The 13,070-nt window shown below is 53.6% G+C and overlaps 1 protein-coding gene across 1 annotated transcript in view; it reads left to right on the top strand.

Annotated features, from left to right (window-relative positions):
• Piezo1 (piezo type mechanosensitive ion channel component 1) overlaps positions 1-13,070 on the top strand; it is a 59,524-nt gene that overhangs the window by 19,539 nt on the left and 26,915 nt on the right. Inside the window, exon 2 of the mRNA XM_055620934.1 lies at positions 12,645-12,740. Within this exon, the coding sequence (XP_055476909.1) occupies positions 12,645-12,740 (96 nt within the window). The remainder of the gene's footprint in view (positions 1-12,644; positions 12,741-13,070) is intronic.

The following is a 13,070-nucleotide window of genomic DNA, read 5'->3' as shown; positions in this document are numbered from 1 at the left end:
TTGCACTTGAAGCTCCCTCTACTAAAGTCCCACGGTCCAGGCCCATCCTGCCGCCATGTCTAGCTCCACTGCCCCCAGCGTGCTCACAATGTCTGATGTGCCCTATATGTACTGGTTTATTGTCCACCATGACCTGGGGAAACCATGGGCTTCTAAAGGTGGGTCCTGGCCCTCCTTGTTCCTTTTCTTTCCTTTTCCAAGGCAGAGTTTCTCTGTGTAGCCCTGGCTGTCCTGGAACAAACTCTGTAGACCAGGCAGGCCTCAAACTCAGATCTGCCTGTGTCTGCTGGGGTTAAAGGCATGTACCGCCATTCCTGGCTCTCCTTGTTATATCTGTAGCCACATGACCCATTGGGCAACTCCTGTGTTGTTGGACCTCAGATCTGCAAATTCTGCATCTGTGAATCTCTAGTCTCATTCCTCTGCTCTGAGGTTATGGTAATTGCCTTTCTACTAAACTGTACAGACCATTTTTGTTGTCATAATTCCATGAACAGCTCAGTCTAACAACTGTTTGTGTTGCACTTACGTCATGTCAGGTACTGTAAGTTATCTGAAGGTATACTGGAAAAGGGAGGATGGCCGTCGGATCTGTGCAGACCATTTTATTGAAGGGGCATGAACGCCGTGCATCACACATTCAAAGGTTCCAGAGACAGTCTGTCCTGGGTATTGAGGTCACCCATATTGTTTTTGTTTGTTTGGGACAGGGTCTCACTTTGTATCCCAAGCTTGCTTGGCCCTTTCCATGTAGGGTAGGCTAGCTTTAAACTCACAACAATCCTCCTGCCTCAAATTCCCTAGTGCCAAAATAACAGGTGTGCACCGACTGCCACACCTGACCTGTATTTGTGGCAGATCTGGATGCCATACTGACTCATAGTCTAATGTTCTCCCTGCTATGGTGAGCAAGTTCCCTCTAGGCTGCAGGTATCTGGGGTTGGAGCTGTGGCCATCTTTTTGTGACTCCCACAGCCTGGCCTGGGCATTGCAGGTGGGCACATGCCCTCTCTGGGAGGAAAGGGGGCAGCTGCTCTTGTCTGGGGCCAGAGCAGCTCCCGTAGTGCTGTTCTTGGGGTCCCTCTCTGACGTCAGTCTCAGGTAGGCTTCTGCTGTGAGAGTTGTGGGGCCCAGGGTTGGCCTACAACCTCAGAATATGAGTGTGGAGGTGAGGTGACGAAGGGACTCTGCGGCTCAGAGAGGTCCAGGAAGCTGGGGTGGGTGGGCACTGCGGAGGTTTCCCAAGCCTTTCCACCCTCCTCAGGTGCCCTGCTTAGAGCTGGCAGCTTGGAATTCTGGGGGCTGTGCTGTTTACCCAGAGCACAAGGCCAGCCCTCCCATGCTAATCAGTGTGGTTCAAGAGGCTTTTGGAATGTGCTGTCCACTCTGTGGGGCAAACTGCCTGTGGTGACCCATTCCCTGCTCAGCAAGTGAATGAAGGTGCTCAGTGCTTTTGTTCAGGAGACCCCCCCAATACTTGTCTTGTTGGAGCACCCCCTCCCTGAGAGAGAAGAGGAGGGACAGAGCTGCCTTTCCCAGGGGTTCACCCGTCATTTTGGAGCCTGCTCTGCTCACCAAGAAGCCCTTTATGTGCTCAGCCAGGCAGTTAGCAAAACCCCTGAGGGGCTGGGACCCAACTGATGCTATCACTGAGCATTCAAGAACTACCATGCTGGCTTCATCCTGTTGGCTGCAACTTAACAGCTGGGCACTGGGCAGGTTTGGATCATAACCTGGAAACTCCAGGTGACATCAGGCCCCACACCCAAACTCAGGTCCTGCGGCAGCGTCTGTGGTCAGCCTGCTTCAGTTTCCTTCTTTCACGGCACCCTCTGTGATGCTCTCAGATGGCTCTAGCTGGAGAATGTAGAACTGAAATTGACCACTAACCTGGGCTGTGTGAATGTCCAGATGGGGGATGTATAGTGGGGTCCCAGGGTCTGTGTGTTCCTGGGAAAGAGCCAGAGGCTCATGTTGGCTTATTGCCAGTGGGTCAAGGAACTAACAATGCCCTGGCCCAGTTCTTTTGTTTTGTTTGTTTGTTTGTTTTTGTTTTGTTTGGTTTGGTTTCTCCAGACAGACGTAGTCTGGGTTCATCAGTGTCTGCAAGAGCAGGTAAAGCTGTGGAGGGGCCATGCCCTTTGTGCCTCCGTTTCCCCCATCTGACAGATGGCACATTGGGTAGGGAAGAGGAGGCTGTACCCAGAAAAGCCTTCTGTGGGCTGCTGGGACCTTCCTTCTCTGCCCTGTGTATGCCATACGGTGTGGTACCTTTGCAGGTCAGCCCTGTGCTTTTCACAGCTTAGCTGGGAGGCCCAGACACAGGCTCCTGTCCCTGGGAGTCTTGAGCAGCCAGGATCTGGCAAGGGGTGACTTATGGTCAGGTCAGGGCAGTGGACACAGCTGACACTTGTGGAGGCTCTGAGTGGCTCACTGTGGAGATCCCACAGTGTGCTAAGGGAAGAACTCTAGCTCCGAGGCTAAATTTGTCAGTGACATACTGTGTGCAAGGCCAGCCGTGGCCCCTTCCTAGCTAGGCTTCCTGTGGAGGTCAAAGACCCCCGAGCTCCAGGTGGTCTGGGAGGAAGGTGTCACTTTCGGCAGGGACAGTTCTGCAGGCCCAATTCCCTCCCAAATGGGTGAGAGACTATCCTGGACCCGTGTATTTCCCGGGGCTCTGCCCATGCTGTACCCTGCCTGTTTACCTGTGACAGCCAGTAGAGATGGCTACAGATATGTCTGGCTTCCTCCCTCCCTGGAGGGTGGCTGGGGAAGACCCACGGGCGAGTGGTGAGGATTGGATAACCGAAATGGAATGTGGCCCACGCTGAACCCTGAGTTCCCTCCTCCTTTGTTGATAGCTGAGTAGGTCAGCTTGGGGTGGCTGCAGTTTCTAACTTCCAGGGGACCAGCGTGGAATATAGCTCTGCCTCCATATGATGGGCAGTGTGTATTGTTTAGGGGGAGGCTGTGAGCAGGGTCCCTGGACAGGACTTAGCTGGATAACTGGGACCAAGCCGGCTTCTGCTGCGAAGGGAGCCCCTCATGGCCCGCTGGCTGAGTCTCCCCTCATGCGTTCGTCTCCATCTCTGGTCTCTGGCTGTGAGAAGTTGGGCATGGAGGCAAACAGCCCTGGTTTGTCACTTGTCTCTGCTGCGAGGTCGCCAGTGGCAGCTTGTGCCATCCTCGCCCTCTTTGCTGATACAGCCCTGGTTGAGAGACAGGGCTCAGTACCAAGCTACTTCCTGCTGGTCTCCTGGGGAACCACCTCCTTCCGCAGCTCTGATATGCTCTTCTAGGAGGGTGCCCCAGGTTAGTGATAGTGAGAAGCCAGAGGCTGGAGCCACAGTGCCTGTGAGCCACATCAGATCCCTGGGCAGTGGCCATCCCCCCGCCTCCTCCATGTGTCGGGGCTCAGGTTGGAACTGCTGCTGGCTTGTCCCCTACACAAACACCTTGTCTGCAGCCAGTGCCCTCCTGCCCTGCAGCTTCCTCAAAAAGTATCACAAGGTCACTGTGGGCTGAGGGAAACAGAGAAAGGTGGCTAGCTGTCCACACTGGAGAATGTGACTGGCCCAGTTGTGGCTGTGTTCCCTCGGTAGTTGGGTCCCTGCTCCTTTGTGTGTGTGTGTGTGGGGGGGGTCCCTTAGTGTACTGTGGCTACCAGGCCACCCTCGGTGCAGAGAGAGAGCCAGGATGACGACCTGCCCCGTGTAGGTCAGATGAGCCATGAAACCACGTTTCCCAGACACCGCACTAATTAAACCCCTGACATTGTGATAATTAAATGCTCCAAGCGCTCCCAGAGCCCCAGGCTGTTTGGCTGGACTCCAAGTAGGTAACATCATGTTCTGGTGTCTCTCCACCCTTGCTGCCCAGGCCAGGCCAGCTCCTACTTTGACCCCTGTGCTCACTCAGGCAGGACTGGTCCACATGCCCTCCTGGCCCTGCTATCCCGTTGTCTCAGCTTTCTCCCATGGGCATCGGTTTTTCTCTCTAGCAGAATGGAAGTCCTGATACATTTAGAACTCTGTAACCACACTGTGCTGTGAAACTGTCCCTGTCTGCTTTGTGCCCTGAGGAGCTGTCGGCATGGCACTCACCCCCCTTGTCTTCCCTGTCTCCAGTCATCTCCAGGGTAGACAGGGAATGGCATCGAGGATGGGCCAGCCCTATCAGATACATCTGTGAACAGTTTGTGGCTGGCTCTGAAATTAAAGAGGGCCTGAGGTCCTGGCTGGTGTGGGTGGGCTTTGGATGCAGAAGGTGGAGCCTAGGTCCCCATCTCCTTTTCATGGGGAGCTCACATGACTGCCAGGCTCAGTGTCTACTCTGGGCTGTAGAGGTAACAAGTGATGGAGGAGGACAACTTCAAATAAACAAAGGAAGTTGCAGATTAGGCTCCACCCTCTCTCCTGCTTAACTCTACCTGGGCCTGATCTCAAGGGCCTAAACTGTCTGGCCACAATGCTCTGACTAACCCAGTTTATGAGCCTTAGTCCCAAGCCTTGGGGGCAGCTGGCTTTCTCCTGTGCTGACTGTACCAACCCTCCTCTTTCAGGAAGGGGGATTGACCAGAACCCTCCTGGACTGGTTTGGCTTAAGTTTTTTGTTCTCTGCCTCCCTGGAGATGGCAGATGTGGCCACCGGGCTTCACTGACATCATAGCCTGTCTGGTGTAGCTCCAGCAAAGGGCAGAGCTGACCTAGCTGCTGCCGGAATCCTCTGCCACGTCCTCCTCCTTCCTCTTCCTCCTCTGCCTGGCCCCACCCACTGGCAGAAGCCTCACACAGAAGTGTTTATGGTTGCAGCCCAGGCCAAATAAGGCAGACAGGCAACTGGGAATCTCAGCGGGTTGCAGGGAGCAGTAAAGGCTGCGGATCAGGACCCCCAAGTCCTGCAGCTATCCCACTGGGCAGCGGTTATCTGCACCCCCACCCTTGCACCTCCTGTGGTCAGCAGAAGGCAGGATCTAGCAGGGTGCTCCCCTAGGTCAGGAGATTCTGGGTTCCGGTGTGCTTTAGTTACTCATTCATGGATTTTGTGGTACAGGGTGGTTGATCCCAGCGCTTCATACATGCTGGACAAGTGCTCCACCACTGAGGCCCAGTGCTGGCTGAGTTTCCTTAGTAGCTGGTGATGACCTCACCTGATCTTCCTGCTCTGACCTCCCAAGTGCTTAGATTATAGGCATGCACCACCACACCTGGCCTCCAGCCCTTTGTTATTTTTTATTTTGAGACAAGGTCTTGCTGAGTGCCTCAGGTGAGGCTAGAACTTGTCATCCTCCTGCCTCAGCATCCCATGTAGCTGGGATCCCAGGCCTGAGCTACCAGGCCCAACTGGTAGCCTCTGAGAACTCTGGGAGGAAGATCTCTTGTGGCCTCCCCTGCCCTAGCCACTTTTGTGAAGGACAGACAGGGCCAGATGCTGCAGCCTGACCACACTTGACTGTTTTTCCAGGCAGTTCATGTACTCAGGTAATGTGTGGCAACAATCTTTTTATGAGAAAAGGAAATGTCACATTCAAACTTGTAAAAAGTCGTATTTATTTTTATTTTATCGTGTGTTTATAGGTGTGTGGTATGGGTGTGCCACAGCATGGTTGTGGGGGTCTGGGGACAGATTCTGGGAATTACATCTCTCATTGTGTACAACCTGGAGATCTAACGCAGGTCATCAGGCGTACTCTTTACGCACATGACCATTTTACGAGCCCCAAGAAGAGATATTGGTGAGATGACCCCGGGTCTTCTGCAGAGATCATGGGGACCCTGTAAGCCGTCCTGTCTATTTTCAAAAGTCAGATACTGGGCTGTTTCTTGTTTACTTTTATTTATTTGTTTATTTGTTTTCAATTAAAATTTATATCATTTTAAGTATAAGGATGCATTGACTGCATATATCTGTGCACTGTATATGTTCCTGGTGCCTGTGGAGGACAGAAGAAGGCGCCAGATCCCCTGAAACGAGTTACAGATGGTTGTGAGGCGCCATGTGGGTGCTGAGAACTGAACCTGGGTCCTTTGAAAAAGCGGCCAGTGCTCTTAACTGCTAAGCCATCTCCCCAGCCCTCTGGTTTACTTTTAGATTTTGCACGAAGGAATCAGTGGGTGAACTTGTCTCACAGTGTCTGTATCATTTGTTCAGAAATGTATGTCACCTCCTGGGCGCTGTATCTAGCACGATGTGCCTGCAGGAAACCCTTAGGTGGCGACAGTAGGGGCTCTTGAAGAGCAGCTGAGCAATGTGAGATAGGTTGGGCTTATCTGTAGCTGTCAAACTTCAGGAGGAACCCAGGTGCCCTGGCATCAGCTTTGCAGGGCTCATCCCAGTGTTTGTAGGGTCCCTATGGCCTCATGTGGACCTCTGGTGGACAGGAAGGCTGCTGCTGAGCCTGTTACTCTGGTCGCCAGGCTTGTCACCTCCTGTGGGTCCACAGCTGTGTTCCTCCAGGACACCCAGAGTAGTGAGAGTGAGCCGCTTGTTTTCAGAATGCTGTGGCCGGCAAAGGCTGGAGGAACAGCAGGCATGTGTGAGCACCTACAGACCAATGCGATGGACACCGGCCTGAGCAGGCTGAGTGGTAAACAACAGGAAGGGAAAGGAGAGGCCTCCGCCAAGGCTAAGCCACAGACAGTGCATTGGCTTGTAGAAGAGCCACAGAAAGCCCAGAGGGGTGCGTGGTCACATGGCAGCCTACAATAAGGATCTCTAATGCTGGGCGAGAGATGTGGTGTGGTGAGCACCGAGGTGCCTTGACTGACAATAGGAGGAAAAGCAGGAGCAGCCCCTGTGTGGGGATGCAGCCTGGATTATGGGCATGAAGCCAAGGGTGGAGGGGACATTTCCCTGTGTAGAGGAATTTTCATTCAGATCATGGCAAGAGATCACCTCCAAAGACCTTCTAGGTCTGTGTGATCTGGCTGGAATGCAAACATGCCTTTAATCCCATGAGACAGAGCCAAGCAGATCTCTGAGTTCAAGGCCAGCCTAACTTTGCTGGTTAGGAAAATGGCAGTGGTTGGGCTATCTGACCTGGCCTTCCTAAGGCATCTTCTGGGGTTGGCTGGAGTCTGTAGTACTCATCTGGACTGGCTCTAGATGGTCCTGCTTCCCAGGCCATCTGCAGGAGTAGGGCTAGGTGGATGAAAGTTACTGTCCTAGATTCTCCTAACCCAGCTCCCCTCAATCCCTGCGTTGCTTCTATACTGTCTTAGGCTTCCAGCCCCAGAGGTTGGGCACAGTGCCAGGATGAGAGCCCAGCGTCCCCTTCCCTTTATGGCACCAATCCTTTGGTGCATTTTACAGAAGAGGAAAAAGGAAGGGAAAGGTTCCAGTTCTAGTCCTGCTCTCCATACCTCTTCCAGAATCTCTTCCTATCACTTGTTCTGAACGGCTGCCTCTCTGCTGTGCCTAGCACCTCCACACTGAAGCCCTCACTAAGTGCTACAGGCTACAGTGCTCAGAGCCCTCAGTGGTTCTGGCTGTTCCCAGCATTCATTTAGGCACAGTCCCGCTCATCCCAGACACTTCACTTGGGCTGCTGTGGTTCTCTCACCTCCCATGAACTTCCCTCCTGTCCCAGGACTCTACTTGGCCTCTGTGGGTCAGAACTGAAAATCCTGGTCTTTCCTGGGTCCTGCAAGATCCTTTACCTGTTTTTATTCTTCCTTCTTACAAGTACACACAAACCACTCTAGGGACAGGGACCCACCCCAGGGCACTTACCACAGCCACCGGTGATTAGGCTCTTTGTGGTGCATGGTGTGGGCAGGTGCCCAGTTCTCGGGGGCAGGATTTATCAGCTGCTCCACTCCAGTGGTAATCACTGCTGGCCAGTGATGTGTCCAGGACCCTGGTCAGATGGACTTTGGTTGATCTCTGTCTCTGATCCTTGAAAAACTCAGCTTTCAGGGACACTTGTAAGACTAAAACCTACACCAGGGCTGTGCCAGACACTGGGTTGAGTGTGGCATTGTCCGGGACCTTGTCCATTGCCATAGGATGGTGCACATGCTGCCCCTCTGAGTAGTAGTATTCTAAGGGCATAGGATACTCCTGGACCCCAAACACACCTCACAGAGCCTTTCGGCCTGGCAGCTATGGGTTAGCTATGGGTTAGTGGGAGGCTTATATGAGACACTTAAGCTTGTGTCTGTGCTGGGCCATGGTGTAAGGGCTGAGGTGTGTCTACTCCCCATGCTGTTTCCATACACGAAGCTTGTTTCTGCCTTTGCCAGTCACTTTCCTATGTCCGTGTACACTAGGTGTCTTAGTGAACTTTACCAGATTCTGCCCCTGCTTCTACAGCCCTGCCCTGTAAGGGCCCCATTCATCTCAACCACACCACATCCTGCTGTGCTGGCTGAGGCAGGGGCAGCTCCCAGAGATCAGCCTCGACCTGTGCTTCAGGCTGTGCGCCATTTCCAGAGCCATTTATCCTGGCGTTGGCCTCGGGGTCACCATGAGGCTTCTTTGAACAGAGGTGTATGGGGTGCCACGCATGCTTGCAGGGGGTCTGAGAGCTGAGTGGGGTCTAGCTTTCTCAAAGAGCCTGCATGGAGTGGTGAATCCAGCAGGCCCAAGGGGTCCTCATCTCCTACCTAGAACTTGGGCCAGGCTAGGGGATGTGTGCTAGGAACCACGTCATCACAGGATCTTGAGGGGCAGAGGTCCTATTCACAGTCCTACAGACCCGTCTTCGTGCATACAGTGGGAGTGGGGCTGGTGAACAGCCTTCTGTGTGATGGACTCTGGGAGATTTGTGTGGTCTTGTTACCCCCAACCCTCCCATCCTGACCCGCTCCCCACTAAGAGCAAAGGTCAGTCAGCTCTGCTCTGGGTCACTCAGAGGCCAGGGGAACCATCCTATAGACTTCAGTACCCACAGCCATGGGTTGAGGACCCAGAGTAGATGATAGCAAGGGTCTTCAGCTTCGTGCTACAGGGTAAGGGTCTGTAAAGGGTTAAGCATGCGCTGGCCGGCAAGGGGCCCTTCCTGTCTGCCTGTCCTATTGTTGCTGGCTCAGGAAAGGCCTGTTTCCTGTGAAATCACAGGCTTTACCCAGCAGTTCCACCAGGGCAGGCTGAGGCTCTACCCGCTTTTGGGAATGTCTTTGTCCCCCATGACCCTTCCAGAAATTAAGTTGCAGCTAAGCTTTCAATGACAAAAAGCAAGGCTGTCCTCTCCAGGCTGTCTGCAATGATGCCTCGCCTCTGGCTTTGGCACAGCTACAGTCATGGCTCTGACAGTCACATCAGTGTGCTTTAACCAGTAACCCCATCAGGACCAGGGCGCACCTGGGAACCCTGGCAGCCTGACGCAGCCTGGCTATGTTGCCTCTTCCTGCTCTATCTCTTTCTTCCCAGAGGCTAGAGCTCTCTCTGAGTGCACCACCCCGGGGGGGTCACTCTTCTGGCTGGCTTCTTGCCCCACGAAGCTCTTGAGGCATGATAATCTGGGAGGAATGATGGCTGGGAATGAGGCGATGGACTCTCAAGTTGTACCCTCCACCCTTCTGAGCCTCTTCCTTGTGTGCTACGGTAGAACGTTAGTCTCTAGACATTGTCTTTATTTATCTGTGCGGTGATGGGGCCAGCTCTGCCCTGAAGGTAAGGAAGGGAAAGGGAGGGGAGAAAGGAAAGAACTCAGGGCTTGTGTCTCTCCCAAGCTGACCTGTGTGGCTGAGGCAGGGCAGGGCAGGGCATTACCCTTGGCCCAGTGCCTCACCTCCCGTCTCCTACCTTTGGCACATACAGCCATTTAGGCTTCTTCTGGCCCCACCTGGGCTTAGGAGTAGTGGTCTTAAGCTCAGTGGCCTGTGTCACATTTCTGTGTGACAGTAGACTAGGTGTGGACCTGTACTTACCCCTTGCCATCTGGGGTCTCCGGCTTCTGGAGCCCTTCACAGGTTTTGGACACTAGTCATTTGTTTATTCTGGTAAAACACATGCCCACGAAGTTTGCTATCGTAGCCTATTTTTGATAGCGTGGTGACATTAGGCACATGCTCACATGTCACTAATGGGCCATCTCAGGGGCATCTCGTCTTCCCGACTGACACTCGATAGCAGGTGAACGCCGGCGGTCCCCCTCCCTCCACACACACAAAGAGCCTCAGGTTCTAATTTTAAGTTTGCCGGGCAGGCTGTAGGATAAAGCGCCCGTCCCTGCCTCCTGGAGCCTTTGTGGTGCTCACGCCGAGCTGGCTGCCCTTCACAGGCTGTGCTTGGGGGACCACAGATCAAAATCGGATGTCTTCCTCAGTTGTGTTCCACCTCATTCTTTGGAGTTCATCCCTTGGCTCGCCTGGGCAGCAAGCTCTGGAGATCCACCTCGTGCTGTTTCCCACAGCCTCCGCTCACTGAGGTCGCAGCTATATGCCAGCACACACAGCTATTTATTCCTGTATCAATCTATCTCATGTAATCTGAGTGTGTCTGGGCATCTGTGAGTTCATGTGTGTGTGAACACAGGTCCGTGCATGTCACAGCATGACCATGGAGGTCAAAGGGAAGCCCTGGGTGTTGGCCCTCACCTTCTGCCTTAGTTGAGACAGGGTTTCTCTGTTACTGCTGCGTTTGTCAGGCTCGCTGGCCCTGCGACTTCTGGAGATTGTCCTTTCCTTGGCCCCTGCCCTCCCAGTACAGGACTCTGGGATTACAGGCATGTGTGGTTCTGTGTCTGTCTGTCACACAGCTTCTGGACTGTCATCTTTTTTGTGTGGGTTCTGCTGATCTGAACTTAAGTCTACATGCTTATGTGGGAAGTACTTTTCTGACCAATTTCCCCTCAGCTCCTGTCACGGGTTTTTGATCACCGCCTCTCATGTGGTTGGCCTGGTTTGGTGCTGGCATTCCTGGCATATCAGATCCAACCAATGTCCTCACAGGCAGGACCTGCAACGTCAGTGTCGGGAAAAGTTATCGGGGACCTGTGGATGAATGGATGGGTGGGTGGGCAGCTGGACAGACAGGTGGACAGAAGGATGGAAGGGAGAGTGAATGGACAGCTGGGTAGACATACATCTCACTGGAGAAGCGGGCGCCGGCTGGTAGGAGGGGAGAGCTGCTGCCTCCTTGAGATGGGCTAGACTGCACTGATGGGGCTCAAGAGTGAAAGCAGAAGGATTTTGGAAAGCTTTGCCATAAATGCACTTCCCTCCTGCCTCTTGGGCCAGAGAAGATTGATTTTTTTTTTAATGTATTATTGTTGAAAACTTCAGATTTGATTTAAGAGAGCTGAGCTGTGCCTGGTAGCCAATGTATGTCAGGAGAAAGACGGTACCCTGACTCCAGGGAGGCCATTGGGAACCAAGAGAAATGCTGCCATGGCCAAAACCCTCAGCCTCCTTGAAGCAGCAGGTGCCATGGGAAGTTTAGACACATTCCATGTCCACTGTGACCCTGGAGGGAGATGGTTTTGGGGGCCTTGGAAAGGGTAAACGCTGAATTCAGATGTACTCACAGAGGGCTGTCCTTCATGGGGTCAACCACCCAAGTGGGTGATGTCACCTGAAGAGGGGCCTGGCTCAGCTTGTTTTTGAATGTTCCATGCACTCTGGGTCCCTGCCACTTCCTTCCAGCAGAGCCTGTTTCTATGGCCAATTTCTGTCTCCCAGTTTAGGTCTGCCCTGGCTGTTGAGGGCTGTGGTTAGGCTCATGGTTTTCATATTTGGGGAGCATGAGTATAGAAAACGCCTCCCCAGCCTGCTCCAATCCCTGAGGAGACTGCTCTCAGCAGGATAGTGAAGTGGGGTTGACTCTGCTGGGCACAGAAAGTCCAGTCTTGGGATTGCATTGTCCAGGAGGAGGTCGGGGCTCAGGTTCTGCCACCCCTACCTGGCTGGTTTCTAAAAACTGACTACCTGAGAGGTAGAGGACGGGGGTGGGGCTTGTAGTGACTGGTACTGTGTGCAGCTGGGATCCGTCAGGCAGCATGTAGAACCTGGTCTGGCTCCTTTTGTACCCCCAAGGACAGGTGGAAATGGCTGGGGCTGAGAGCTGCATGGGGCCCCGAAACCTGTCTCCTGGAAACCCCCCAAAACATGCTCATTTGGCCAGCCATGTTCTCTACTTTCTGCTTCATGTCCTTTGGCCTCCCTGGCAGGCTTCATGAGGACAGTGTAGGACAGCATGGGTGTCGGGGACATTCCCAGAGGGAAGCCAGGCTGTGTGCTGCCGCAGGTAGGGCCACAGGTGCAGGCAGAGTGGTCGGAAGCCAGGCTCAGTACCTCACAGTTCCATCAGTGACTCTGGAGGGTGCCAGAACCCTGTGTCCCAGTGACGTCCCACATGTTAGTTTGTGGAACCAGGCGTCGGTTGAGCTGCCTGCCAATCAGTAGACAAAATGTCAAAAAGAAGGAAAAGCAAGCTGGGAGGACTGGGCACCAGAGCTCTGTGTGGGTAGGATTATGTCAAGTGGCCAGAACCTTGTGTGTATACACGTATGAGCACACATGTGGGAGAATCGTGTGGTATCGTTGAGCCTGTGTGTCTAGTGACAGGAACATAGATTCTCTGTCTGTGGTGCACGAGCCTTGTGTATACAGGCTTACAAGGGTGAGGAAAGGGTACTGGGGTCCCCTCAGGGTGAGGGTTGCCCCCGTTGTTGCTGTACTAACCATGTGTCTCCTCTCTAGCCTCCCTGTCACGCTTCAATGTCCTCTCGCTGGTCTATTTGCTGTTTCTGCTGCTGCTGCCCTGGCTTCCGGGCCCCTCAAGACACAGCATACCAGGTAAGGGGAAGGGGCAGGCCGTAGGGGGTAGGGTGGAAGTGGGATAGAGCCCAGCTCCTCAGGGGGCTCTGACCACAGGGTGGGGGGCTGGGTATTTGGATAGACACACTCTATAGCCACAGACTAATCTCTGTTTTAGCAGCCTGTGTAACTACTGAGGGGAAGGGTTGGCTCTGTCACTGAGCATCCCTCAGAAGGCAGAGGGAGGGAGTGGGGCCTGGCTGTCTCATCCAGGTAGAAGGTTTAGGGATCTGCATAGTGGTCCATTCATCTTTCACCTTAGCTCCCAAGGCTGACCTTGTTGCTTCTTGTGCCTGGGGAGGCTCTGGC

The sequence above is a fragment of the Psammomys obesus genome, unplaced genomic scaffold, assembly GCF_907164565.1.
Source record: "Psammomys obesus unplaced genomic scaffold, mPsaObe1.curated_primary_1811, whole genome shotgun sequence".
NCBI lineage: Eukaryota > Metazoa > Chordata > Mammalia > Rodentia > Muridae > Psammomys > Psammomys obesus.
The sequence above is the reverse complement of the archived record's forward strand: the minus strand, read 5'-3'. Positions and strand labels throughout refer to the sequence as shown.